General features: G+C 51.2%; 11 protein-coding genes across 11 annotated transcripts; 6 read left to right on the top strand and 5 right to left on the bottom strand.

Annotated features, from left to right (window-relative positions):
• Positions 1-352: 352 nt before the first annotated feature.
• Positions 353-3,756, top strand: K489DRAFT_365112 (uncharacterized protein; the record flags this gene model as incomplete). The annotated part of the gene is made up of 9 exons (XM_033602714.1): positions 353-857; positions 913-1,132; positions 1,188-1,198; positions 1,254-1,302; positions 1,356-1,381; positions 1,438-1,672; positions 1,738-1,980; positions 2,044-2,726; positions 3,291-3,756. The coding sequence occupies exons 1-9, from the start codon at positions 556-558 to the stop codon at positions 3,754-3,756; spliced, it is 2,235 nt and encodes a 744-aa protein (XP_033455305.1). The 5' UTR covers positions 353-555.
• Positions 3,757-3,777: 21 nt separating this feature from the next.
• K489DRAFT_385047 (Ribokinase-like protein) lies at positions 3,778-5,179 on the bottom strand. The gene is made up of 2 exons (XM_033606001.1): positions 5,054-5,179; positions 3,778-4,991 (listed from the first exon to the last, which is right to left on the bottom strand). Exons 1-2 carry the CDS (start codon positions 5,106-5,108, stop codon positions 3,934-3,936), a joined length of 1,113 nt encoding a protein of 370 aa, XP_033455304.1. The 5' UTR covers positions 5,109-5,179; the 3' UTR covers positions 3,778-3,933.
• A 460-nt stretch (positions 5,180-5,639) lies between these two features.
• K489DRAFT_327912 (adenylyl cyclase-associated protein-like protein) lies at positions 5,640-7,493 on the top strand (the record flags this gene model as incomplete). The annotated part of the gene is made up of 3 exons (XM_033602024.1): positions 5,640-5,689; positions 5,862-6,443; positions 6,506-7,493. The coding sequence occupies 3 exons, from the start codon at positions 5,640-5,642 to the stop codon at positions 7,491-7,493; spliced, it is 1,620 nt and encodes a 539-aa protein (XP_033455303.1).
• A 425-nt stretch (positions 7,494-7,918) lies between these two features.
• On the top strand, positions 7,919-9,292 carry K489DRAFT_413896 (uncharacterized protein; the record flags this gene model as incomplete). The annotated part of the gene is made up of 1 exon (XM_033608100.1): positions 7,919-9,292. One exon carries the CDS (start codon positions 7,919-7,921, stop codon positions 9,290-9,292), a length of 1,374 nt encoding a protein of 457 aa, XP_033455302.1.
• Positions 9,293-9,438: 146 nt separating this feature from the next.
• K489DRAFT_128268 (uncharacterized protein) lies at positions 9,439-10,651 on the top strand. The gene is made up of 4 exons (XM_033599023.1): positions 9,439-9,468; positions 9,535-9,906; positions 9,971-10,206; positions 10,310-10,651. The coding sequence occupies exons 2-4, from the start codon at positions 9,675-9,677 to the stop codon at positions 10,409-10,411; spliced, it is 570 nt and encodes a 189-aa protein (XP_033455301.1). The 5' UTR covers positions 9,439-9,468; positions 9,535-9,674; the 3' UTR covers positions 10,412-10,651.
• Positions 10,396-10,929, top strand: K489DRAFT_413895 (uncharacterized protein; the record flags this gene model as incomplete). The annotated part of the gene is made up of 1 exon (XM_033608099.1): positions 10,396-10,929. The coding sequence occupies one exon, from the start codon at positions 10,396-10,398 to the stop codon at positions 10,927-10,929; it is 534 nt and encodes a 177-aa protein (XP_033455300.1).
• A 1,095-nt stretch (positions 10,930-12,024) lies between these two features.
• On the bottom strand, positions 12,025-15,022 carry K489DRAFT_396977 (putative phosphatidylinositol-3,4,5-trisphosphate 3-phosphatase). Its single transcript, XM_033606893.1, has 3 exons — positions 13,504-15,022; positions 12,770-12,830; positions 12,025-12,310 (listed from the first exon to the last, which is right to left on the bottom strand). The coding sequence occupies exons 1-3, from the start codon at positions 14,915-14,917 to the stop codon at positions 12,214-12,216; spliced, it is 1,572 nt and encodes a 523-aa protein (XP_033455299.1). The 5' UTR covers positions 14,918-15,022; the 3' UTR covers positions 12,025-12,213.
• A 648-nt stretch (positions 15,023-15,670) lies between these two features.
• Positions 15,671-16,856, bottom strand: K489DRAFT_413892 (uncharacterized protein; the record flags this gene model as incomplete). The annotated part of the gene is made up of 2 exons (XM_033608098.1): positions 15,671-15,755; positions 15,835-16,856. 2 exons carry the CDS (start codon positions 16,854-16,856, stop codon positions 15,671-15,673), a joined length of 1,107 nt encoding a protein of 368 aa, XP_033455298.1.
• A 598-nt stretch (positions 16,857-17,454) lies between these two features.
• Positions 17,455-19,391, bottom strand: K489DRAFT_413891 (alpha/beta-hydrolase; the record flags this gene model as incomplete). Its single annotated transcript, XM_033608097.1, has 2 exons — positions 17,455-19,230; positions 19,290-19,391. 2 exons carry the CDS (start codon positions 19,389-19,391, stop codon positions 17,455-17,457), a joined length of 1,878 nt encoding a protein of 625 aa, XP_033455297.1.
• Positions 19,392-21,140: 1,749 nt separating this feature from the next.
• On the top strand, positions 21,141-22,909 carry K489DRAFT_391287 (asparaginyl-tRNA synthetase; the record flags this gene model as incomplete). The annotated part of the gene is made up of 3 exons (XM_033606680.1): positions 21,141-22,133; positions 22,179-22,729; positions 22,789-22,909. 3 exons carry the CDS (start codon positions 21,141-21,143, stop codon positions 22,907-22,909), a joined length of 1,665 nt encoding a protein of 554 aa, XP_033455296.1.
• A 453-nt stretch (positions 22,910-23,362) lies between these two features.
• K489DRAFT_405156 (glycoside hydrolase family 18 protein) lies at positions 23,363-24,582 on the bottom strand (the record flags this gene model as incomplete). Its single annotated transcript, XM_033607147.1, has 2 exons — positions 23,363-24,424; positions 24,481-24,582. The coding sequence occupies 2 exons, from the start codon at positions 24,580-24,582 to the stop codon at positions 23,504-23,506; spliced, it is 1,023 nt and encodes a 340-aa protein (XP_033455295.1). The 3' UTR covers positions 23,363-23,503.
• Positions 24,583-25,277: the final 695 nt, after the last annotated feature.

Here is a 25,277-nt window from a genome sequence, read left to right as displayed (position 1 = left end):
AATTTTGCAATGGGGCAAATCAACACGGGCATCCATAGATATTGATGGACCCCCGTCAATCTGCATCAATATAGTGACTGCAATTCAGAGCGGCTCCCCGCCCGGCCTTGATCGGAGGGAACACCTCCTGTCTAGAAATGACCCGCACGGAATCTGTCTTTCATCTATATTATGTTTGTTCTTACTATTGGTCAGGACCTATTGATTTCCGGTCGCGGCGATATGACAATACATGCAATCGATCGGCGAGGCTTTCGTGCAGCTGCAGTTATGGACGGTTTATGGGTTCGAGATCATTAGCCTGGCGGGTGTGGCTTGACCAGCATACTCTTCCGGCGAAGAGGCCGCCCGTAAGAGCTTCAGGCCGCGCTCTCATTTCGAGTGCGATGAGAGAAGTGTAGACTGTCATACGTGAATGCGACGCATCCAGGACTTTTCTATATTTTCACTGGCCGTTCTCAATTCAGAAAGACAGGCTGGAAAGTACAAGTACGACCCTACTTCTTCTGTCTGTCCTGCGACGCGCATTCATCGCGGCCATGCGCTCGTTCAGACATGGCCGAACTCAAGTCCCTGGTGTGGAGAATTGATGGCATCCCGGCCGGTGTCACAACAGATGATTTGAAGGACTATTTTGAGGAGGCCGAGCGTACACGCATAATTATTAAGACGATTGTCCCTAGTCTTGACAGACCGCGCCATCGTCAATGCGCCACGGTCGAGTACAGGCATAGCATCGGTGAATTGGACCACGTCCCTCGACTACGGAAGGAAGTTCGTGACGAGTTATACATTGATCGCGATTTCCGAGGCTTCACACCTTTGTACTGGCCTAAATCAGGCGAGTACGATGCAGAGTAAGTGTCTTTGGCATGACGTTCACGGTGGACTGGCCGTCTGATGACATCCAAGCATCATCGCTGTGACCGGCCTCGCTGGTCATGCAATCGGATCATGGTCTTCATCGAATGGGAAGATGTGGCTTCGCGACTTCATCCCAGACGACATGCCTACCGCTCGCGTCCTCACTTACGGAAACACGAGCAGACTGACAGGGCCACAACTCTCTGTATCAACCTTGAGAGATTTGGCCGGAGATCTCCTGACAAGCTTGTTGGGCATTCACCGAAAAGTACGCTCCTTCGCGACCCGACAGATGATCGTCCCTTTTGCTGATCGAATCGCAGGATGATGAACGGTAATTTGACAGCATGTAAAAACGCGTGACTTATAAACTTGCTGACATGGTGTAGTCCAATAATCTTTATTGGACACAGCCTCGGGGGCTTATTGATCAAAATGGTGAGAAGTCCCACCTCCAGCCGTCATCTTGGTCTTCTTCTGATTGGCGATAGGCAATTCTACAAGCCAGAGACGAACGGTACGCCTCCTCAGCAGCGACACATCTTTGAATTCTCTCTCATCGCGCATCTACAGCGAAATTCGTCTACCTGTACGATCTATAATTTTTCTCGGAACACCACATCGCGGCATGAATATTGAGGCGCTTCGCACAATGATCATGGATCAGCCTCCGGAACAACTCGTTGGTGAGCTTGCGGAAAATTCAACAACGCTGAAAGATCTGCACAACAGATTTCGCATAGCTTCAAGCAAGATGCACATACTAAGTGTATATGAAACCGTGCCGACACCGACTGTGACTTTCGACGTGAGTAGATATATTTAGAAGTTCAGCGGACAACATTCAGCGCTGACGCCGATCCAAATTTACAGAACAGCCAACAGCGGTGGCTCCGAAATGGTCCGCCAGTCATTCTCGTGAGCTTTAATTCTGCTATAGAAAGCAGGAGCAATGAAACCACCAGGTCGGCAGATGTTGACCATTCCAAAATCGCCAAGATAACGAACAGATTTCAGGGCAGTCAATATCCCATAATTCGAGACATCATTAGGGACAGCCTTGTGCCGAAAGATCAGACCAATATGCTCATTGACAAGGAGCTTGAACTCCTCGCGGTATGTAAGAAAGCAGCAAATTTGATATCGTGAAGTTGGTACACTTTCTGACGATTCTCAAAGATCAAAGAAAACTGGACATCTCAAGTACGAAGCAAATATGAGCCTAATGCAATGGCGACCTCACATTGGTCAACGTCAAAGTCAGATACTGTTTCACACTGGTTAGATAGCACGGAGACAGCCTCGAACGCTAGTCTCCCCGCGACCACAACGCCCACCAGTATCGCTGAGACTTTTAGCGACACGCCGCAGGACTCTCTCGCTATCAGGTCGACGTGTGCTCATCCTGGAGATAATGTTTCGACAGAGGCTCCCGGATCCGGGTTGTCTGAGAGATCGGAAGCATACGCGTCAGCGCACTCGGGTATAGTTAGCTCGGATATCTTATCGGAGATTTTGGAGTTTGTGCTTGAACACCAAGTTGATCACTCTATTTCTGAACCCGGGCAGCTCAAATCGATTAACTCAACACTGGTTCAAGCTATAAAGCTGAGGGACATTCAGCAAATAAGGACCTGTCTCATCGCAGATCCCACACTTCTCAATCTCCAGGACGAGAACTTTGAATCGGCACTACACGTCGCCTGCTCCCTAGGATTCGAAAACGAGACCCGAATCCTGATCGCAGCCGGAGCCAACATCAATGCAAAGAACGGACATAACCACTCGCCTCTATCACGTGCGATATTAGCCGGGCACTCTCAAATTGCAAAAATGCTTCTTGAGAAGGGCGCTGACACCACGTTCGTCGATGCCGCGGACCAAACACTATTGCATCAAGCATGTATGAAGGGCATGACTGGCGTAGTGGCGGCGATCCTGGCCACTCTTCCAACGTTAAAGCCCCAAGAGGGCGGCATACCGTTTCTTGAGATGCTAGACTTTACCGGTGTCACCGCCTTGACTTGGGCCTGCGGCCTCGGTCACACCGAGGTGGCAAGAATGCTGCTACATGCTGGTGCGAAGCCCACCATGCTAAGCGTGGGCACCGATGATCGACGTTGCCCGACGATCGCGTGCCTACCAAAGTCCCCGGGAGACGGTGTCAAGATTCTCCAGCTTCTCACCGATGCAGGGCTAGATCTGTATGATCTCGACTGGCAAGGTAACACTCCTCTACATAATGTCTCCTGGGTGGGCCGTGTAGATCTCGCTCAGCCAATTATTGCCGCTCTCACTGTAGCAGGCATGATTGACAAGATGCTGGCGCTAGCAAACTCGAGCGGAAGAACACCCCTCTTTCTCGCGATGGCACATGATCATGCAGACATGTGCCAATTACTCTTGCAGCATGGAGCGGATCCGAGCTTTATGAACGAAACTCCGGGACAACACGACTTCTATGGGCTCACGCCGTTCGACTTTGCTTGCGAGGAAGGACATACGAACTCCGTCCGTGTCATGCTGGGTCATGGCCGAGATCTAGGAGAAACGCGAAAGGGACTTTTCCTCGCAGCCCGCGCAGGGCATCTCGAAACATGCAAATTACTATTGGCTCATAAGGTCGACTCCAATTACAGTCACGACTATTGGACAACTCTGTACGCCGCGGCGAGATTCGGACATGTCGAAATTGTAAGAGTATTGCTGGATCACGGTGCCCGTGCATGGCCAACCATTGACTCCGCGACGAGATTCAATTTTCGGACTCGAGGATCAGATGTGCAGACGCAATCGATGATAATCTCATTATTGGAGAGCAAAGGAATTTTCCAAGGCAATACTTTTCTATCAGTACTTTCTGCGAAAATATTCGGTGATCTATTCGGTTAGTCAAGCAAATTGCTGGATTAGACGTTCGGAGGCGGGCGTTTGCATCATCAAGCAACTACACGGTTCGAAGCGATGCACACGGAACTTTGGACAGAATGAACCCGTTGCTCATATTGAGAGTTCAATATGCAGCGATAATGCTCTTCTTGCTACTCCAGCTTTTTCGTCTGGAAGCTCTTATCCGAGATCTACTCGTTTCCGGAACTCCTCTAACCTCTCGCGCACCACCGTTCCGTTCCATCGCTCCGCATTATCAGCCCCCGCCGTCAATTCCGGCATCCCGACCTGCTCGATGCAATAGCTCGCCGCAATACTACCCCACAGCGCCGCTTCTACAATATCTCCTCCGCTCCTCACCATTCCCACAGCGAGACCCCCGAGGAAGCCATTACCACCACCGGTCGGGTCGACGACTTTACCGCTCGAGTTTGTTGCATCATCATTCGCGTGAGACGAATCTTCAGACGTGTGATACGCTGGCAACCATCTCTTGACTTCAGAGTTTTGTACATAACAACCTTCCGCACCGCACCGAACGACGATCGCGCCTTTCTTGTCCCGGCCGATTCCCCACGCTATGAATTGCTGCGCGTGCGCCTCCACCGTCTCGCGGTCGACGTGGGTTTCAGGATGAGTGTATTCGAAGAAAGCGCCAAGTTCGGCGTGATTGGGACTGATCACGTCGATCATGCATAGCACTCGACATGTCTCGGGTAACGCCAGCGGAACGCAAAGATCAGGGACAGGCTCCCAGACGATCAGCGGACGAGGGCTCGGGATATTGGGGTCTGATGATTGCTTGTTCTTCTCGTTTTCTTCGCGTCTAAGGTCCAATATTTGCATGACTTCCGTGAGACATCTCGCGCCTCCGCAGATAAAATGAAAGCTCTTGGCGTTGAGAAGCGCAGGGCTCAAGTCACGCGCTGTCAGCCGTTTCTTTTCGGTCAGATATTTGAAGGCTCGGACTTCGTTCCCGCTGTAGCCGTTCCAGCCTCGAGTTGTGAGCTCGCCTTCAGGTCGCTTACGAAACACGGCGGTCGTTCCCCATGATTCTATCGTAGATCGAATTTTCTCAGGAAAGTCGGACCCGACGTCAATGATCCAGCCGATGGATTTGGCTTCTTGGGCCTTCGAACTCAGCAGTCGGGCGCCTAGTGCTGAGTAGGTTCCCGCGCCGCCTAGGATGTCTTTCTGAATTGTTTGATCGGGTGAATTTGGCGACGGATGAATTTCATCTGATTTGTATAAATGTCGTGAGATTATCGCTCGGGGTCGGAGCCTCCTCGCTGCGGCTCACCTATGATGAGCATTCCCAAAGTGCAGAATTCAATTTGGGTATTCTCCTCAGCCATCTTGAGAGGTGCGACATACGCTTCACTTTCAGTCTATCACAAGCATCGGATTATTGACACCCAGAATGTCGTTATCAGCTATTAGATCGATCATGCATGTGGTCAGCGATGTGTGGCGCGTAAATGTGGCTGGCGCGCGGACAGATTGTGGCTGACACGATTCCCAGCCCAGCTTCCAGAACAACGAATCGAAAGGCCGCGGTGATTATGTAATTGGGCGTGCCCTCGTGGCGCGAAACAAAAGGTATGACGGAGGTTGTTCGTCGCGAGGCTTCAGGAGCTCATTTGTTGCCTGCACATCAACACAACATCCTACAATATCAACATAACCACAATTTTGGACAGCAAACCTCCCATTCAGCATCGCATAGCTCGAACTATCTGTCTTGTGCTCACACAGCATCAACCCTCACCATTGGAAATATATTGGGGAAAGAAGGGAAACACTCCTCAAAAATAGACGGGGAAGCGTACCTGCATACGAAGCACGGATATACCTTCCGCTGGGAAACATTACACAGAGAGGTCACGATGGCTGCAACCGCACTTGGGATGAATAATCTCACCACCTTGATCAAGAGGTCAGTACCGAATTTCAGCACTCCCGCAGATGCTATCAGATCAGTCCGATCCTCGTTCAGTCCACCATCATCCAGCGGGCCACGCCATGGAGATAGTGTCCGACTACAATCCGACAGGCCCAGCTCCAACTGTCGTAGATCAGAACAATCCGCTGAAACTTCTCGTTCATAGACTCGAGGCTGCTACATCTCGCCTGGAAGACATCGCATCATCGACACATGGCTTCGACAATGCGCTTCCTGCCAGCGTGCCCGGCAGCGCAAAGGCTGTCGGTACTCCCGACCTCCCAACGTTATCAGAGACCGTCAGCCAACCTACACCCCGCGCTGTTGTCGCTCCGTTGCCGTCCTCACTCGTGGACATGGACGAATTGATTGAGACGGAAGTCAAGACATTTGTAGCTGCAAGCAATGGTCTCGATCCTCTTCTTGCTGAGCAATCCGCCGCAGTCGCCAAGGGCTTCGCCGATCAACGCAAATTTCTCCTCATCACCACAAAAGCGAAGAAGCCTGATATGCAGTCGCAGACGTTCGCGGATTTGTTGAAGGGTCTGCAGCAGGATTTCACGACTGCCACGGACATCAAAGACAGCAATCGAGGATCGCCAGTGAAAGAGCATTTGGCTATGGTTGCGGAGGGAATCAGCACATTGCAATGGTTACTCATGGATGGTAAACCTGCAGACTTCGTTGGGGATACCATTGGTGGTGCGGAGATGTACGGAAACCGAGTATTGAAGGCGTTCAAGGATGGGTAAGTCCATGGGTCATTTCTGGCACGGCTGTTGTCCAATCAGGTTCTAATTGTTCTATCAGAGATCAAGCGCACGTCAAATTTGTCCGCTCCTACTACGCCCTCCTCAAAGCTCTACAGGCATACATCAAGAAACATTATCCCACAGGTGTCACGTGGAATGCTAATGGCGTCGATGCTGCACAAGCGATGCGAGATGTCGACAGCACGCCTGGTGCAGGTCCATCACTACCCCCACCAGCATCAGGCGCACCTCCACCACCGCCGCCGCCGTTGCCAAAATTCGACAATGCGCCGCCACCACCGCCGCTCCCTTCAGCATCTCAAGCCAAGAGTGGAGGCGACATGGGAGCAGTTTTCGATCAGCTCAATCGCGGCTCCGATGTTACCGCTGGTCTACGCAAGGTCGACAAAAGCGAAATGACTCACAAAAACCCATCGCTGCGAGCAGGCTCTACTGTTCCTGATCGGGGGGACATTTCACGAAGCAAGTCGCCCGGACCGCAGGTGAAGCCAAAGCCTAGCAGCATGCGACATGCAAGCAGCGCTTCAGTCCCCAAGAAAGAGGGCAGCAAAACGCTAGATGGAAATAAGTGGCTGATCGAACACTTCGATTCGCCATCAGCACCGATCGAGGTCGACGTAACCATCTCTCAATCCATTCTCATCTCACGCTGCAAAAATACCACGATTCTATTGCGCGGAAAGGCAAACGCTCTCAGCATTGACAACTCTCCACGCACTCAACTGCTCGTTGACACGCTTGTATCAGCGGTCGACGTCATCAAAAGTCCCAACTTCGCGATCCAGATCACTGGCAGCGCTCCAACTATTCTTCTGGACCAAGTCGATGGTGCCAGTATCTACCTGGGAAAAAGCAGTCTGGACACGGAAGTCTTCACAAGCAAGTGTAGTTCGGTGAATGTAATTTTGCCGCCCAGCGAAGAGAATGAGGAAGATGACGGCGTGGAGGTGCCTTTGCCAGAGCAAATCCGGACGTTTGTGAAGAATGGGAAGTTGGTGAGCGAGATTGTGGAGCATTCAGGTTGAGAGGCACAATGGTTTGCGCTATGTGAAGACTAGAAATTTGTTACGTATAGCATTTTGTTTTACGCCTTTATTATGTAGATGGAAGATGAGATGATGCGAGATCTGGTTGTGCTATCTTGTCATGCTGTCGCCCAGCTTCAACTCAATGCAGGTGCGGCACAGCAACGCCTAGGTCCGCCAATTGTGACTCGAAAAGCTTATTTACCAAGAGATTATCACGACTCGCGTACTCATCAGCACTAAAACTGTCTTATCGTCACCTGCGTCCCTTTACAGATGTGTTGATTCATGCGCAGAGAAAACCTTCTTGATCCTGTTTCCATACATGTTCTGCTCCCTCCCAATCCTCGACTGCACGCCTTTCCTCCAAGTCTCGACGCGACACACAATACGACGCTGCCACGTCCGCTGAAGTTCATCAAAGCATGTATCTCCCGACTGAATTAATACTTCAGATCGCCAAACACTGCGACTTTGAGAGCCTAAAGTCTCTTCGATATATTGGTCCCGAATTCGACAACGTGGTGATCTCGTTAGTATTTGAACATATCACACTACGCACTATTACTGAAGAGATGATTGACCAGCTCGAACTCATCCTTCAGAATGAACGCATACGAAACCGCATCAAGAGATTGACATGGCAACCCACAACCATTATCACCACTGTCGCGGGCGCGAAAAATGTCTGTTCCTGCTCGCTACACCTATGGGCAAGGCTTGGAGGATCTGATGAGCCTACTCGACGGTTGGGCAGTGCCGTCGGCCGAATAGTTCGCGAATGTCCTAATTTTCAACGCGTGGACATCATCGGCCGCGAGTCTGCTGGAAGATACAGCCATTCGCTGCTTTACGACGGTATCCTGCCGTCGTGTTCGTTTACGACGGATCCGGTCACTCAACTCAAAAGAATTACGCTGCAAAGGCGCGATTCGTCCGCATCACTGCAGCCTCAAAACTGCACTATGGAGGACTTGGGTACTTCGGATAAAGATTTGAATGCCTGGAATTCGCAACCAGGTGACACGCACGATCGACCATGCTTCCAACAATTTACTGACTCCATTCAGCGATTTTCCCACCTGCGGCATCTCAACATTGAGCTGGTGAAACCGAACTACAACCAGACCCTCCTCGACTGGACATCCATCTATCTACCATATCTCGAGGCTATAAATATAAGTAATATGAGCTTTGAGCTATCTAGCATGCGGCATCTACTGCTCACGCACTACGATAGCTTGCACAAGATCGAACTCTCCTTCGTCGGGATCGCTTATACAGTTGGATCCTCAAACGACGTCAGCATCTTCAGCCGTTGGTCCAGGCTTCTAGACGATCTAGCTGGCCTACCACGCATTAAAGGCGGGCCAAGCATCTTCAGAATGCGCAAGGTTGGATACCACGGTTACAAAAAGCAAGAATCCTTCTTTGCGCAAGATCCCAACCAAGTCTGGCCGGAACCGTGCCGAGGAGTACGTCGGTCTCTGTCTTGGCCAACGGTCATGCTCGGCGATAAAGATCGGTGCAAGGACACCTGGGTGGGCAAGGATACGCTCAGTTGGTATCGTATCTGTGGTGATATTATCTCCCAGCGATGTCGGCGAGGTATGGACACCACCGACTTTGAAATCTTTTACAGCTTTCCGGAAGATATAATCCGGCCACGTATAGTCTCACTCCCACGCGTCTTGCCAATTCAAGAAGTGAATGGCTATGCCGATGACGAAGACGATGGCAATGAAGATGAGGCCTCGAGAACGGACAGCGAGGAATACTGGAGGGCGCGCCTCTCTTAATACACGCTATTAGTTAACGTCATTAAAATTCGCATGAGCCTCGTCCCGTCGTCTATCCTATACGCCGTATTGCGCTCATTTTCGCTGGCTGCATTTTCGCTGGCTGTTGTCGCGCTTTGCCCAAAGATGACACCGCGGCCAGGTGGTGCGTATGCGGCACAGTCAAATTCATGCACGTATCAATGATTTCTAAAGCATAAACAAATACACCGCACGAATCGCTCTCTGACATTGACCTACAGGTATTTGCCGTTGTTGAGCGTGTCTCCGTCCGTCCGCCCTCATTGATTCCTTCGAATCTCGAGAACTCGCCATCACAAAACACCGCCGAACCTCGAGTCCTTGGCATTCCATCGTGTACCTCCCGCCCGAGCTGATACTAATGATCGCTAGCTACTGCGACCAAGATTCTGTCAAATTACTGCGACACGTCGATCGGCAATTCTATAATGTTGTTATCGCTCTAATATCCGAACATATCACGATTTGCTATGTGCGGCAAAAGAGAGCTGAATGTCTTGATCTCTTGGCTCAGAATCCTTACATCCGAAGATGCATTCGCCGTCTGACTTGGCGAGCACGCTGGGCAGGAAATCGTCATCATCGGACGCGACGTACGTCCGCTCTCCAAAGACTTCCCAGCTCTATAAATGTCGTGCAATGCTGATCTTCAAAAAGCTTTCGGTGGCGATGTCGATGATCCATATCAAGGCCTTCCAAAACCGCTGGAGATCAACCGCCGCATGTGCCAGACAGTTGGGAAATTGCTACTCACCTGTCCGAATCTTCATTCCGTGGAAACATTCTATGCTCAGGTTGCGAGCTGCGTTCGTTTCATGCGTGAATGTAGGGATGACAGTCACTTTTCTCTACCTCTTATTATTAAATACCATGTCGGCGTCAAAGAACTCAAGGTCTGTGCTGCAATAATAGCCGATTTCTTAATGGGACAACCCCTTGGGCAGATCGGCGGGAGAAACGCTCCGTGAGACAACGCGATTGAGACCCTGATCTTAGATTTCAACGACTCGCGCGAATGGCATGAAAGATGGCCTGGTCCGCAGGCTAATTCACACTTCCCGTGGGTACTGCGACATTTTCCTATGTTGCGCCATTTGAAAATCGGCTTCCGCGATATTGCTCCGGAGCAGCAATCCTCCTTCGACTGGAAATCCATTTCCCTGCCGAACCTCGAGTCGATACATCTTCAAAATACCAGCTTCGACTTCCCCAGCCTTCAGCACTTCCTCGCGGTCCACTATCATCAACTACGCGCCATTGAACTTCGTCGCATTGGAATCGCTTTCCAGATCGATGGGACCAATATGAGCAATGTACGCGACAGATGGACCCATATTTTCGATGAAATAAGGCAGAGACAATCGATTCGGGGTGGACCCAGCATATTCCGTATCCGTCAGCTTGGCTATCATGGCTTCTCCCCTCAAAGCACCTTGAGTTGGGAGCCCGACCAATTGATAGAATGGGGATCACAGGATGAGGAAAGCTGGCACGGTGTACGCCTGATGATTGCTTCTCGATGGTACCCGCATTCATTTTCGAATGTAGATCTTGCATCGCTCTTCAACATCCCGGAGCATGACCCCGGGCATCAGCACTTCCGGCCAGATCCGTAAATGCGCTCTCAGAGACAGTGAGCAGGGAGATGGTCTTCGACTTCTCGGGCCCTCGAGACAGTCAATACTTAATCGTATGACAAGACCTAAATCTCCGTCATCTGCGTCGCCTCTCAATCAAGAACATGAATGCTTGCACGACATTTCTACAAGGCTTCCTACTCTCGGGCGCGCAGTCGTTGCAGGAAGTGGAGCTTAGAAACGTATAGCTTCGCCGTCGACGCGAAGCATGGGCTGACATCTTCGATCTGCTGCAAGAATCGCACAGAGAGATTCTCGATCTATGGAAATTCTTTTACCTTGGGTAAAACATGAATTACTGCGGAAGCTGTAGAATTTTCAGCTTTTGCGATCACGATATCGCGAGATGGTAAGCACTGTGCGAATTTATTGATGTTCGTCGACAGAAGCGAGGGCTATCGCCGATGCCTCACAATCATGAAGTTCGATTCAAGCCACTCACTGATCACTCCTAGAGTTACTCATCACTCGATCGTTCAACTTTCCCGGAGCAGTCGTGTACAACATCACATGCTCAGCAGACTCGATCCAAGCACATGTCGAATTCTTGCAAAGCAGCGCAGACTTCACGTGCAACGCCACCACGGTATCGCACGATGTTTCTTCCATATCTCTTCATAATGCGAATGTCTCTTTCTTTGATCTTTCTTTGCCTCGTTTCAAGTTATTGGCGTGATACTTCGGTGGTTTTTTTCCCTGAGTGATCTTCCTGGGTCAAATTATCCTTCTCCACGCATGGTGGTCGAGCGTTTGTCATGGATCTCTAATGACCTATCTTTGGAAAGCTTAACTGATGGTAGGATATATCTACCCAGGTTGTGGACCGAAGGGATGCTGATGTTCTTCAGATCACTCACAGCCGGATCAAGCATCTTCTAAACGACCTTACACAAACATAGAAGTGTGTTCGCTGTTCTCCGATACGATTCCGCTATGCCCGAACTTGTGGAGAGTCTACATTGAAATGCCCTTCAGAGCGACCAAGGAGATTATTGACACCAAGCCTCTTCGCAAGCGTGGAGGAATCAGTTCCTTGCTGCTCCTCGACCCTTGCCGATCCCGATTGGAAATGTTCGAAGCCGAAAGGTTGTTAGCTGGCGACTTCTTCGTCAGTGAGGAGAATTTGAACGAAATCGCCTCTGCTGAAGGCGACAACCAGATCTGGATTCTATCATTGAAGTTCACAAGGGGCTTAGGACGATCAGAAGCGATTTGGGACAAAGACGTTGCCCCTTCAAACGTCAGCCACATCCCAACGACGATTCAGTACATGCCCTTGTTAGAAAGACTCAAGCTCGACTTCGTTGCAGGAGATGGCTTGCAATGCGAGATGGACTGGACGGCCGTGAAGCTCAGGAATCTTTGTCAACTCACCATCAGTGGACTTGACATCCATTACGAAGGCCTCCACAGCCTTATGTTCTCCACCAGAGCCGGTCTCAAAAGCATCAAGTTCTCAAAGGTGAGGCTTTACTATGATGATTCGACAACAAATCTTGGGTGGGCAGCGATCTTCTCAAAGATTGAGACATCGTGTACCCAAATCCGGGACGTATCGCATATGAAGCTACTGGGATACACTCACAAGAAACAATACGATGTATGGTTCAAGGAAGATCTCGAAAACTGGCACTCGCTGTGCGATTTTCTCGAGGAGAAAAGAGTCGTGCAGGGACTTTTCCGCAACCACGATTTGTTCATGGCAAAACACGTTCGGGTTATGAGTCGATTTGAAAATGGGGCGTGCGTCAGCGGAAAGCCTTCAAACGCCGTGACCAGCGCCGACGATCTGGACATGATAAGTCGGAAACTGCTGGACATTGAAGGAGGAGTGGAAAAAGAGACCGAACAGGAGACTGAAGATGAGATCAGTGAGGAACCTGAACAACCCATTGAGCGAGATATCGGGAGGGAGCTCATCCGAAATATCGAAAATGAAAAGGACCAACATGTCGAAGGAGAGATCGGGGGCGAACCTGAGCAAGAGGTTGGACAGGAATATATTCAGCAAATCGAAGAAGAGATCGGAAAGGAGCCCGAGCAAGATATTGGACAGGAAAAGACCCAATTGATCGGAGAAGAGATTGAAGAGCAGATCAGCAAAGAGCTTGGACAAGCGATCGACCTCGAGACGGTCCAACCCGATGAGTAAGAGCAGGGGGAGTGTGCTTGGAAAAAGCTCATGATGTATCAGGATATCAGAAAGTTCTTTTTATCAATTCGTATTTCTCATGCCAAGCACATGCTATGAAAACTCTCCGCAAAACGCCGCGCTCAAGCCAAAATGCAAATGCCTTTACCCGTTGATCAAGTCTCAAGAGCTCGAGTGATCTTTATGAAAGATGGAGATACTTCCCACGGGATGCCCTTTGTGGTCCGGAAGATCATCGGTCTTCAAAACAGTCGTGTTGGACGTCGCGCCTAGTTGCGATTGTGCTGACGATGGAGTGTCACTGGTACCGTCGATCGCACCGAAAATGCTTCTCTGCGCATTGGTATCTTGTGGAATTGAGCTTGAGTCGACAGGAGATTTGGTGCTGATGGGAGTCAAACTCTCGCCAGCGGGTCCCGAGCTTTTCACGCCTTCAGCGTCGAGGCCCGTCGGCTCATCTTCGTCCGGCTTGCTCTCCACGGGGCTGGCGGCGCGGCTAATATCTGCGCTCGCCGAGGTCACAGCACGCATGCCGAGCTTCTTCTCGGAGTCTTCGGAGTGCTCGTCATTTCCTTTCCAATCAGCTGGGCGGGCTTCCGGGACCGGTTCACCTTGCTTCGGTTCGGTGATGACTCTGATCTCAGGCTTTGCGGCTTTCCATACGAGGGAGATTCGGTCGAAGCATTTGGTGCCTTTGCGGCTGCTTCCTTTGATTCCGTCCATTGCGTCAAAGTCGATGCTGAAAACCCCTGAGTCGTCGGCCTTGCCGTTTTGTTCGGGGCCGTTGCCTTCGAAGAAAATGTTGAACCAAACGTGAGCGACTGAGGTGACCATGGTGAAGCCGCCGTATTTTGAAGTGTTGCGTCGTTCGAAGTCGAGATTGATATCGCTAGATGGCAAGACCACACGAGTCGAAGGCTTGAAAACGACGTCTCCTCCAGGCTGAGCGTCTTGTACCTGCTCCTCCTGGGTCGAGATATTCTCTGCTTCCTTGACCGTGGCTTCTGCATCTGCAGCCTTGGTCTTTTTTCCTCCCATGATCGACATGACCTCGGTGGCCACGTCGCTGAATCCGGACTCTTGGTTGATAGAACCTCTGACGACTTGTCTCTCCGATTTCGAGAATGTGTGAAACGCCTTGATGATCTTTCCCTCGTCCACAAACCCTTCTATGGCAATCTTGACGCCATCCCGTAGACCCCACACATGGAGCTCGACAATCTCAACCTGGCGGTCTACGTATAGCTTGCCGTGCTTGGTCCACCGATCCACATAGCTGATCCAGCGTAGCTGACTCGGTATGCTAATGCCTGCGCCGAATCCTGGCCGCATCCTCCTCTCCGTAAATCTTGCCATGGCATCTTCTGGTGTCCAGCCTTCCTCGCTAATGAGGTAGCTGCAGCTCACAGTACCACTGCGACCTTTCCCAGCCTTGCAGTGTACCACGGCCACTCTATTCTTCTCCTTCGCACCCTCCTCCTTGAGCCAATTCCGTAGCGACGCCATGATCAGCGGGACAAGCGCGAATGGTGGAGGGTGGTGGTCGGGCCATGGATAATGCCGAATGCGGTTGTACACCTCCGAATCTGGGTAGCCGGTGCCTTCTGCACGGAACTCCCAGATCGCCCACTCCACGCCATGCTTGCTGTCGAGGAACTTGACGAGATCTTTCAAGGGATTGCGGTACGCGACTTGTGGGTATGTCCCGCTCGGTCCTGATGTCGCGATGATTGAGTCGGTGACGTAGCACAGATCCAGGCCAGCTTCTGGGTGTCGTGCTCGCGGCCCTGCCACGATCTGGCGGAGGAGGTCCATGATGTGGAAGTTGCTAGATGTAAAATATGCACGTAGGTCAGCAGAATAGGGCGGCCATGATGTATAACGGTTTGTCCCTGGAAACAGATCGTGGTAGCCACGTGTGGGACGTGTAATGAGGCGGTTTCCCTGCCCGCTTTCAACATTTGTGCCTGCAGATGACGTAGCTAGACCCTGCACGACGCCCGTGTCCCAAGATCGGGGGTTATCCTTAGGGTTAAAAAATCAACACGAATGCGATTTCTCGCATGCCATTGGACCTGTCTTTGCATCGTGAGCAATGATTAAGTTACGGGACTATGCAGACCGTATCGCCGTTTAGCTGAAGTCCACGTTGCATGAGAACAATTATGGTTTCCGACATGTAGGTCCATTCTGTAACAAAGTCCATCTGAGGCCCCCTCGATGCGGTGGTGATTCATGGTGAGAGCCGGCACAATCTAGTTGTTCCGGTCGAGGGAAAGTGAACACTTTAGGACAACAAGTTGATGTGGCGCTCAGAACGGTATTGATCGACAAGAACGATAGTCTATTTCTATACAAAAGAATATATAGATCACCTAGCAGAGCTCTCCGAGTGCTCCTGCAAGGAAGGGCATAACTGCGCCGTTCTTTTTCGTATCGACCGTGGCAGCGTGAAGGCGACACAGCACCTGGCATATCCAGCCACGGGCACGATTCATCGTAACGCCTTGCGTAGAGAGGAATATGTGCCTCCAATGGACAAGACCCGTCATCGCCTCTCATGACGGATTAGTTCTCGGGCGTGTACGAGCCGCCCTCCTGGTACCAACCGAAGCTGTGGCGGTCGGGCGTCACGCGTCCACACCTTCCATTGCTATAAGAAAAATCGCATGGTCAGCAAATGTCCCGCAAGTGGTTCGATGAGAGCCGGATCCAAGAAAAGAATGACTTACAAAGCAAAGTATGCGCTCGGCGTAGAATCGGGGTTGATGTTATCGACGGGAACCAGGGAGTACTTGACCTCGCTTCCTTTGCAGTGAGCTTCGTCGCGGACGTTGAAGATCAAACAGCTGTTTGGTCCGTTGTCGCCCTGCGGCTGCCAGTATCCGAACGCGGCGAGGTTGGTCATGGCGTAGTTGCAGCAGTCGACCTTGGTCGCCAATGCGAAAGTCTCGTTGAAGTAGACTCCCGATCGGTCGAGGGCGTGGACCGAGCCGTAGTCGTCGTTTTCTTGCGAGGAGTAGGCGAGGGCCTCGAACGGGACGCCATAGGGGTAGCGATTCACGTAGTTTCCGGAGTCCTCGTTACAGATGGCATGGTGGGTAGGGAAGGTGCTACGGGTGGTTGTGACTGGAGTCACGATGGTTGTGGTCTTCGTCAAGGTACGAGTAGTAGGAACACTGACGGTCGTCGTGTAGACCGTCTTGGTCACGGTGTCGGGAACTGCGGTGTAGGTGCTGGTTACGCTCACAGTAGACGCTTCGTACTCGGTCTCGACGTAAGTTGTCGTCACCGTGACCTTGCTAACCTTCACGCTCGCGGTGTACGCGAATTCGGACGCAATTGGGGTGAATCCAGAGGGCGTGGTAGTAACTGTCACGATGGGCGCAGTCGAGGCACCTGGTGCCGGATCGACATAGTGAACCCTTCCGCCGAATCTCTTAGTGGCGGTGATGGTCTTGGTTCCGGGGTGAATGGTCAAGCCAGTGGATTTGGTGATGGTTGTTGTTGTAGGAACCACAACATAGCTGGTTTCGGTGACGGGACCATATTTGGAAGTCGATGAAGACGTGACCTCGTCTGTGAAGGTGGAATAGAATGTCCACGTTCCGGGGGTCGCTGACGATGCAGCCTTGGACACCGTCGTAGCCTTGGACGTTGCACTAGCTTTTTGCGCCGAAGTCTTGCCAGCTGGTGCAGACGGCGATGCCGCGGCTGCGGCGGTAGCGAGCAGGAAGACACTGAGACCCTTCATTTTGCAGTGACCGAGTGATGATTGTCAAAGAGCTTGCAGTGTGGATTTCTCCAGGCCAGACGATTCCATACTATTTATTAAAATCATTCGAATTACATCACACACCGAGGCTCGCGATGATGGGCAGTGCATTGGGAGATCATTATGAGCCATAATGATCCATGATACATTTTGCAATCCGTGCGTGAGCGAGGAGTGGCGCTGATCTAGGCTTCTGGCTCGAGAAACGAACGCCGGCGTTCAGAAGAAAGCGCCGAAAAGCCCCAACACGCCCGTTCAAGGGCAGACTTCGAGCAATTGGAACACAATGACATCGCATCGTCTCCGTCGTCATTCAATGAACTCAGGCGGAGTGCGGTCTAGTATTCAGTGTCTTACAGAGTGGAACATGTTCGACCCTGGCAGCGACCATACTCTCTCTTCGACAACGCGCGCGATAAATCCCAAAAGGAAACGTTGAAGTCCTGGAAGAACGATCCCGTCTGAAACCCTGACATGCTATCGAGCATTCGCATGCTATGGACTGTCTCTGGTTTTGCAAGACAATGCCCGAATTTGGCCAAAATCTATCGCGCATTCGCGCGGAGGCCTACACTTCCTATATTGCTGATGAGGCCTTTCCAAGGAGGAATTGATCTTCTCTACTCAAATTGCCCAAAATCTCAACATTCGGTCCGCTCCGGCCCAGAAATGGTCTCTCAACAGGTAGGCAGCGCTTGCTGGTATCTGGGATTCTACCGGTCTGAAAATAAAACCTCATTGCACTTGCAACACAGAGGCTGGGTTCTGACATGATGGTGTGGCCCTCTCCATCAGAAATCAGAAGCCCGGAATTCTTGAATTGCGAGTGCATGAATTTGGCAGACTTGAGAGAGGTGACTCCATCGATTCCACTACTGGCAAACAGGATCGGGTTGGCGGTGACATTCGAAGCGATCGCGTGGTAATTCCCAAAGGTCCACTTGGGACGGACTGGCCACACAGCAACATAGAGATAGATCGTGGCATAAGCATCCGCAAGATATTTTGTCGTCTTCCGCAACGGGGCCCAGAATTCTTGCACAAATTCGGCCTTGGAGTAGCGTCTTGCCGTATCCCCGCCCTCGATGGCATTGCCCGAAAGCCTGTCCATAATACCTGCATATGTGAAGAGAGTTGCCGTCGAAGGATCTTCGGGATTCAATGATAACGGCAGTCGGCCAACATCAACATTTATTAATTGTTGCTTGAATTCAGCTATGGCAGTGCCGTTTCGCGAGGCAAGAGGAGCGATGAGTGATGCGATAAGCGGAAAGAGCTTAAGAGGCGTCGATGAGAGCTCACTAAGAATTAGATTGATGTCCGTTACAGTGATCACATTTGCCTGGATATCGGCACTGCCTGCTACGATGATTGGATTGCTGCGTACATCCTCGACAATGCGCTTGAAGTAGGCCGCGGTGTCACTGGTACGGTTGCCGGCCCACAAGGGGCAGCGTTCCGGACCAGCAAGAGCGCAATACTCGAAGAACTTGTTGACGATGCGATCTCCATCATCCAAATCTGAGGTAGTCAGACCCTGGAAGTACTCTTCGGCTTGGGTTACGCCGGTGAGCAGAAATCGTGACACTCTGTGAGGCTGCATAGCGGCAAGTGTGGCGCCTAGGAGTGTGCCGTATGAGTAACCGAGATAGTTGATTGCTTCTTCGCCGTGCCTCCATCTAAGACGTTGACTCGTCGCCTGCTCCAAATTGGTGAGGTTCGCGATTTGCTTCTCACGCCACTGACCGTGTCGCTCTGCAAACTCGACGAGATCGCGAGCGGTCATAGCTGTGCTGGAGAAATTCGCGATCTTGGAACCACTGGGGTTTTTTGCAGGATCCCAGACGCACCCTCGGGGCCATGCAGCGTTCTGAGAATACAGCAGATCAAAATTCGATTTGTCTTCCCAATCCAGGGACTGAGCCCAGTACTGCAGGTTGAGATTGTAAACCTCTACAGGATCCAGAGGACAAGCGAAGTAAGGAGTACTTTGGCCAACGGCACGAGGATCGAAGCCAACAATGTCAAAGTAACGCGCGTCTGGGTGTGGCGAGACGTAAGTCTCGCTGTTGTAAGCGTAGGCTGCATCAAGGATTCCCTGCAGCGAAGAGCCAGCAGTTTCAGCCAATTGCGTACCAGACGCTCCTGGTCCTCCCGGGTTGATAAGCACAGCTCCACCGTATCGTGGATCTGTGATGGGTATCTGCGCGGGTAATTTCACAAGGGCCATGGCATATTTCTCACCATACGTGGCGGAACCAACCGTAGCATTCCAATCGAGAGGGAGCTCAAGACGAGCGCACTGGAAACCGCCTCCGCAATCATGGTAACGGAGGTCCTGCGACGGAGTGATCTTGGATTTTCTTGTCAGCGACCGACGTCCAATGTTGGGATCCATATCGAGATGCTTACACTTGTCCAGTTGAAGTTCGACCGAATGGAAGTGAAGTTCACTAAGGCAGTTGCACTTGATGTGCGTAATGCAAGGATCGCAAGCAGACTTTTGAGAAACATGGCGAATGTGTCCTGCGTGGTTTCGAGGATAGGCTGTGAAAGAGGATTGCTTGTCCCGGCAGTGCTATCCCTCTTTATAGCCGCTTCGCTGTCGCCAAGCTGATCAGCAATACTCTACTGATCGAGTGCCATTTGCATCCACATTGTGAACAAGCTTGATGCATTGGTCACTGTCGACCGTCAGCGCTTGATGGTCCGTTGACTCATCCTGCAAAGCTGTGTGCAAATGATATTTCGGGATGTAACCAATGTATTAGGGCGGTGCTGTTATCCCGTGCAGTCGTGACGCTGAGCTTACTTTAAGCTTTTAGACATGTAGAGCTTGACAGTGCATAGTAATAACCTTATTGTCGACAGCCCTGGAGCCCTGAATCGTCAACCCTCCAGGGCTTTTTGACCCGATGGACCCCTTGTGACTGGCTGTAAATCACTGCACTTGAACGGGGGCTTGTGCCCGCATCGGTCGCGAGCGCCGAAAGATGCTTTTACCTTTCGTCACGCAGGGCCTTAAAACCAGAGGAGCTGGTTACTCCAGGGCTTTTTGACCCGATGGACCCCTTGTGACTGGCTGTAAATCACTGCACTTGAACGGGGGCTTGTGCCCGCATCGGTCGCGAGCGCCGAAAGATGCTTTTACCTTTCGTCACGCAGGGCCTTAAAACCAGAGGAGCTGGTTACGATGAAAAGATCATGACGACTTCGACGCGACCACAACCGAAAGCATCGCGAATCCGTTTTGGGCGAGGTAATTAAAACATGAGATTCATTATGGGTGTTTTGCGGGATCGAGCGGAAATGGCACCGCTTGGCAGGATATTGCGATAGGAGCTTTTCAAAGTCCGCCCGTCGGTCATCCCGATGTAGCTGTCGACCAAGGTGGAATCTCGGAGAGCTGAGGCTTCAATGAGCGGTGTCCTTAACCATGGAAACCGGAAAAGCCAGGCGAAGCGAAGACCAATCGCAGGTCATCGATATAAACTCGACAGCGATGAAGACTTCTCAAGTCTGACCGGACTTGAGAAGTATTTTGGTGCGCATGTTAAAAAAAAGGACGACTTCCTGCCCCCAGTGAACAATCTAAGATCCAGCAAGGCCAATGCGTGGCGAAGTTGATGACTAAGGCTCTCCAGGTCTGTATCACGTGATTACCTCCTGTCTTTTACACCCGGAAATCCAGCCGCCATGGTTCGGGGGTTTACTCCGATGGGTTCAATACTATCACCAGTGCTGATTCTTAGTCATTGAGGTCGATGTGCAGGCTATGCACCTGGATACTCTTCAAACTTGAAATAGTAGCAACCTGTACGCCCATGTCATCTAGAACAGAACGATCGAGGCACTTGATCAGGCGTGCTCATCAGCTCAACCCGGAGGGATGAGACGTGCTCGATATCATCATCTGCAGCCACATCACACAAGTGCCCGAAAAATGGGTCACATGCTTCTCTGTTCTTTGCTGACTTCACATGATGCTCTATTGAGGAGTGGAGGACTGGATAGTCTGTACAATCGTCCAACCTCGGGAGGTGACCATCCACCGGCAGGAAATGAGTCATGCTCTGTGGATGTACCTGGCTGGGCTTGTACAACGCGACGATAAGATGTCCTGGTCATGACGAAAACAGATATTTGCCTTCGGTTGTCGTCCCTTCACCCCTTTTTCTGTTATTTACTCTTCCCTGCCCTTCCCAATTCCTCCCCTCTTCCTATTAGCACAGACATTTTGTTTTACGCAGCGCGTTATCAACCATGTCGCTCCCGCTCCCTCAGATCATAGCCGAGGGCATTGGTGTGAATGTTATTAGTGTTTATGTCGATGAGATCGAGGGCAGTGATGATCTCAAGACCAGAGGCACTTTGGATGATTCATTTCAGAGTTTGTTCGCGGCTTACTTACGGTTTCCCCCGATGATACAAAATGTCAACTTCATCATTCGAGTTCGCGGGGACCAAACTCAAGATTGTCAAGCTCCAGCTAAATCTGCAGTCAAGAAAGCTACCGCTCGTCACGCTGAGTACGTCAAAAAGCGTGAGCGAGATTTGGAAGAAGAGAAGGTTCGGCTGACGAGACTTGCTGAAGCAAGGAGTGTCATCCTGTCACCCGATCCTTCCCTCCCAGAACCAGTCAAGTTCAAGATTTCGTCAACGAAGTCTTCCAACATCAAACTTTGTACGGACACCACCACTGGCACGCGCGTCAAAGTTGTTGGTCGAATCGAGAACATGCGTGTATCCAAGACAAGGACATTTGTATACCTGAGTGATACTCGCGGCATACTTTCTTGTATGTTTACCGGCGAATTCCATGTCGTGGCGTCCATCATTCTTCAGAGGCAGGCTGCAATCGAGGTCTTTGGTGAAATGAAAGCCGTGCCGGAGGAGAACCATGCCCCTGACAACCGCGAGCTTCATGTCGACCATTATAACGTGATTGGAGAAGCGCCTGGCGGCCCGGAGAGCTTCTCCAGTATCGTCCCTTCCGATACTGACCAAGCGAAATTGTCGAGCTTGCGTCATCTCGTGCTTCGACGTCCGGCTGAAGCCATGGTAATGAAAGCACGCGCGAGCACACTCGGCGCTTTCCGTCAATGGTACAAAGAAAATGGTTTCCGAGAGCATAACGCACCATCTTTCGTCCAGACACAGGCCGAGGGCGGTGGTTCCCTTTTCACTGTGCCTTACTACGGTCAACAAGCCTACTTAACCCAGACCGCACAACTTTACCTCGAAACTCAGCTTCCTGTCTTGTGAGACTGTTTCGCAATTCAATCGTCCTTTCGTGCAGAGAATTCCCAGACTCGTCGTCATCTCTCCGAGTATACCCACATCGAAAGCGAGCTGGATTTCATCAGCTTCGAGGACCTTCTGCAGCATATCGAGGATCTGCTTTGCGGTGTCATCGATATTCTGCTCTCGGATCCAGAAAGTGCGGCTTACATCAAAACTCTTAACCCAGATTTCACCCGACCTGCGCGCCCCTTCAGGCGTATGCAGTATCGCGAGGCCATCACATGGCTAAACGAGCATGGCGTCTTGACGGGAGAGAATAAGCCTCATGAGTTCGGAGATGATATCGCTGAAGCAGCTGAGCGAGCCATGACGGATGCTATCGGTGTCCCGATCATGTTGACCCATTTCCCTGTGCCCATCAAGGCTTTCTACATGAAGCGATGTCTAGATGATCCTACGGTCACAGAAAGCGTAGACTGTCTCGTGCCCGGAGTTGGTGAAATGGTCGGATCAGGAATGCGTATGGACAACTTGGAGCAGTTGACACAAGTCATGTTGCAGAACAAGTGGGATCTAGATGCTTACGCGTTTTATGCAGACCAGCGAAAGTAAGTAAATAGGTCTGGAGGGCCCGCGGTAGGTCTCGATGCTGATGGAAACTTGATAGATACGGTATCTCTCCACATGGCGGCTACGGCATGGGCCTCGAACGTTTCCTGGCCTGGATTTTGAAGCGCTACACGGTGCGAGAGTGCGTCCCTTTACCGCGATACCCAGGGAAATGGTAAGTCCTTTTCGCGTCAACGCCTTGCACGGATGCTCGCGACAGATTCTAACCGTCGTTTTCTAAGCGCTCCTTGATCCTTGACATGTCTACGGTCAGCGTCGACGCGGGCGGGCTCCCTTGCCGAGCATGTCCAAGACCTGACAACTTCCATTTACGATGATGCTGGCTGTTTGAGACTGCGAGATTCGTTGATCTGGATTACAATGGATTGTGGTATGAATGATGGAGGCGAAGAAAATGCGTGTTCGACGAGCGGATGCTTTGAATTCGTGGACTTCGAGTTTCCCGAGGTCCTTAGGTTTATTAGGGTCAATGTATGGTTCCCAAGAAATCACTTGTTCCATCACCGCATTTTTTCTCTCGATTCACGGATATTCATAATGAGGCGACTTCGAGGTAAAGACCTAGTATCAGCTAGAACATAACTCATGAGTAAAGAGAACGATGTCATTTGCGAAGGAAAACACTGTTATTTATCGATCAAGCTCGTCTAAGCACGGTACAATTCTGTCGCATCTCTCGTGCGCTGTATGTTCCACGTTTGGCAAATTTCCAGCTTCGGGATATAATTTCGGGAACCAGTCTGGTATCATCTTTAAGCGTTGTTGAGGGCAGCCTTGACAAGCTGGGCATAGTTCTTGCCATTGGTAGTGCTCTCACTGATGGCGCCAGCGTCGTAAATCATAATACCAGCAAAGTTGGGGACGTTCTGTGACTGCGAAACGAGCGAGGCGAGGTTCTTCGGTTGGACGTAGTCAAAGTTGTCGGCAGCATCGGGAGCGCCGGGCAGGCCAACAATCAGCTTGGCGTTCTTGGAGGCACCGTTGCTGAGGTACTTGGGCCAGTCCTTGAGGTTGAAATATCCGGCACCGTTGGGGTTCTGGTTGGAGTCCTTGAACAGGTCGTTGGCGGCGCAGTTGTTGTTGTAGAATTGGATCCAGAGGTAATCGTACTTGGCCTGGTTCATGGAAAGTCCCATGTTGGCCTCGGGCATGGGGCATTGCGGAGCGCCGGCGATGTAGTACGAGTGCGATGAGTCCCGGGAGAAGTAGCCGCGAAGATTGTTCAAGAGCGAACCGAGATACTTGTAGCTGTTGGGAGAACCATCACCACCCTGCGACTCGAGATCGATGTCCCAGCCGTCAACGAAGACGTTGCCAAATGGGCGAGGGGTGCCCTTGTCAACATAAGCTGGGTTAGCATAGCTGTGCCAAAGGGAGTAGGCAACTCCCTTGGCATCGCCGTCGCCGTTCAGGTGCCAGGTGCTGTCAGCGCCAGAGCCACCAATGCTGAGGAAGACCTTGATTCCGTTGTTCTTGCAGGCCTGAATGTCTTTGGCGACATCGGCACATTCATCAGAGTAGCTTTGATCGCTGTTGATGCTGCAAGCGCCAATCTGGCCGCTCGGGTAGGCACCATTGCCGAAGTGGTCAATGAATGCGAGGACAATGAAGTCAACGCCAGAGCCGGAGGCGCAGTAGGAGGCGAGGCTCTTCTGGTAGTCATTACCTTGGCCCTGGAAGTTGTTAGATTCATTCCAATGACTGGACAACGTCCAAACAAGGTGCTTACCCAATAAAGGACATTCTTGTAGTTGTTGTTGCGCTTGATGACTGCAGCGGAAGCCAATGGCAAGGCCGCGATCAGGAATGAGCTAAGCTTAGAGAACAACATTGTGGAGTATAGCGATGATCGAGAAGATGGGGTAGATGTGTTCCGCTGGTGCTGTGCTGTGATTTGATTTTGATTCCATTGTACCTCAAGGGGATCACTGCTGGCTTTTATATCTCGACGCCCAGCTTCATTTCTCGCGACCGACGATATCGCAACCGATTTTCTCAGCTTACATTCCGTGCATTGCTTCGCATATCGTCTAGCAGCTCGGAATCGGTAGTAGTGAGCTCAACGAGCTTCAGGTCAATGTCACATCGACCATGGTGGCTGCCCACAGGACGCCTTAGTCGATCCTACGACTCGACGCCATTTGCGGGAGATATCTCAACATCTAGCTTCATCTTGAGCAACCGACGATATAGTAGCTGGCTTCTCAGCTTGCATCTGGTGTGTTGCGCCGCATGTCGTCTCGTAGTTCATCACCGAAATCATGAGGACCGACGAGCAAAAAGTCAGCGTTACATCGACGATCCTGGCAATGTAGTCGCTGATCGTGCAGAAAAATACGCATGCATCTCAAGGGCTGAACACCCCCTCGGCCGGTTTTTGACGGAGTTGTGACAGGGGAGCAGGCGGCGCATCTCGTGAAGTAGGCTTCGATTTGCGTGGTGTCATACCTTGACTCCAACAGAGTGCAGTTATGCAACAATTAATACGAGACTGCACCTGCCTTTCGGAATTACTTGTATCGGAGA

Source organism: Dissoconium aciculare (assembly GCF_010015565.1).
Source record: "Dissoconium aciculare CBS 342.82 unplaced genomic scaffold K489scaffold_20, whole genome shotgun sequence".
Lineage (NCBI taxonomy): Eukaryota > Fungi > Ascomycota > Dothideomycetes > Mycosphaerellales > Dissoconiaceae > Dissoconium > Dissoconium aciculare.
Note: the sequence above shows the minus strand (reverse complement) of the source record. Positions and strands in the feature narration are given on the sequence as shown.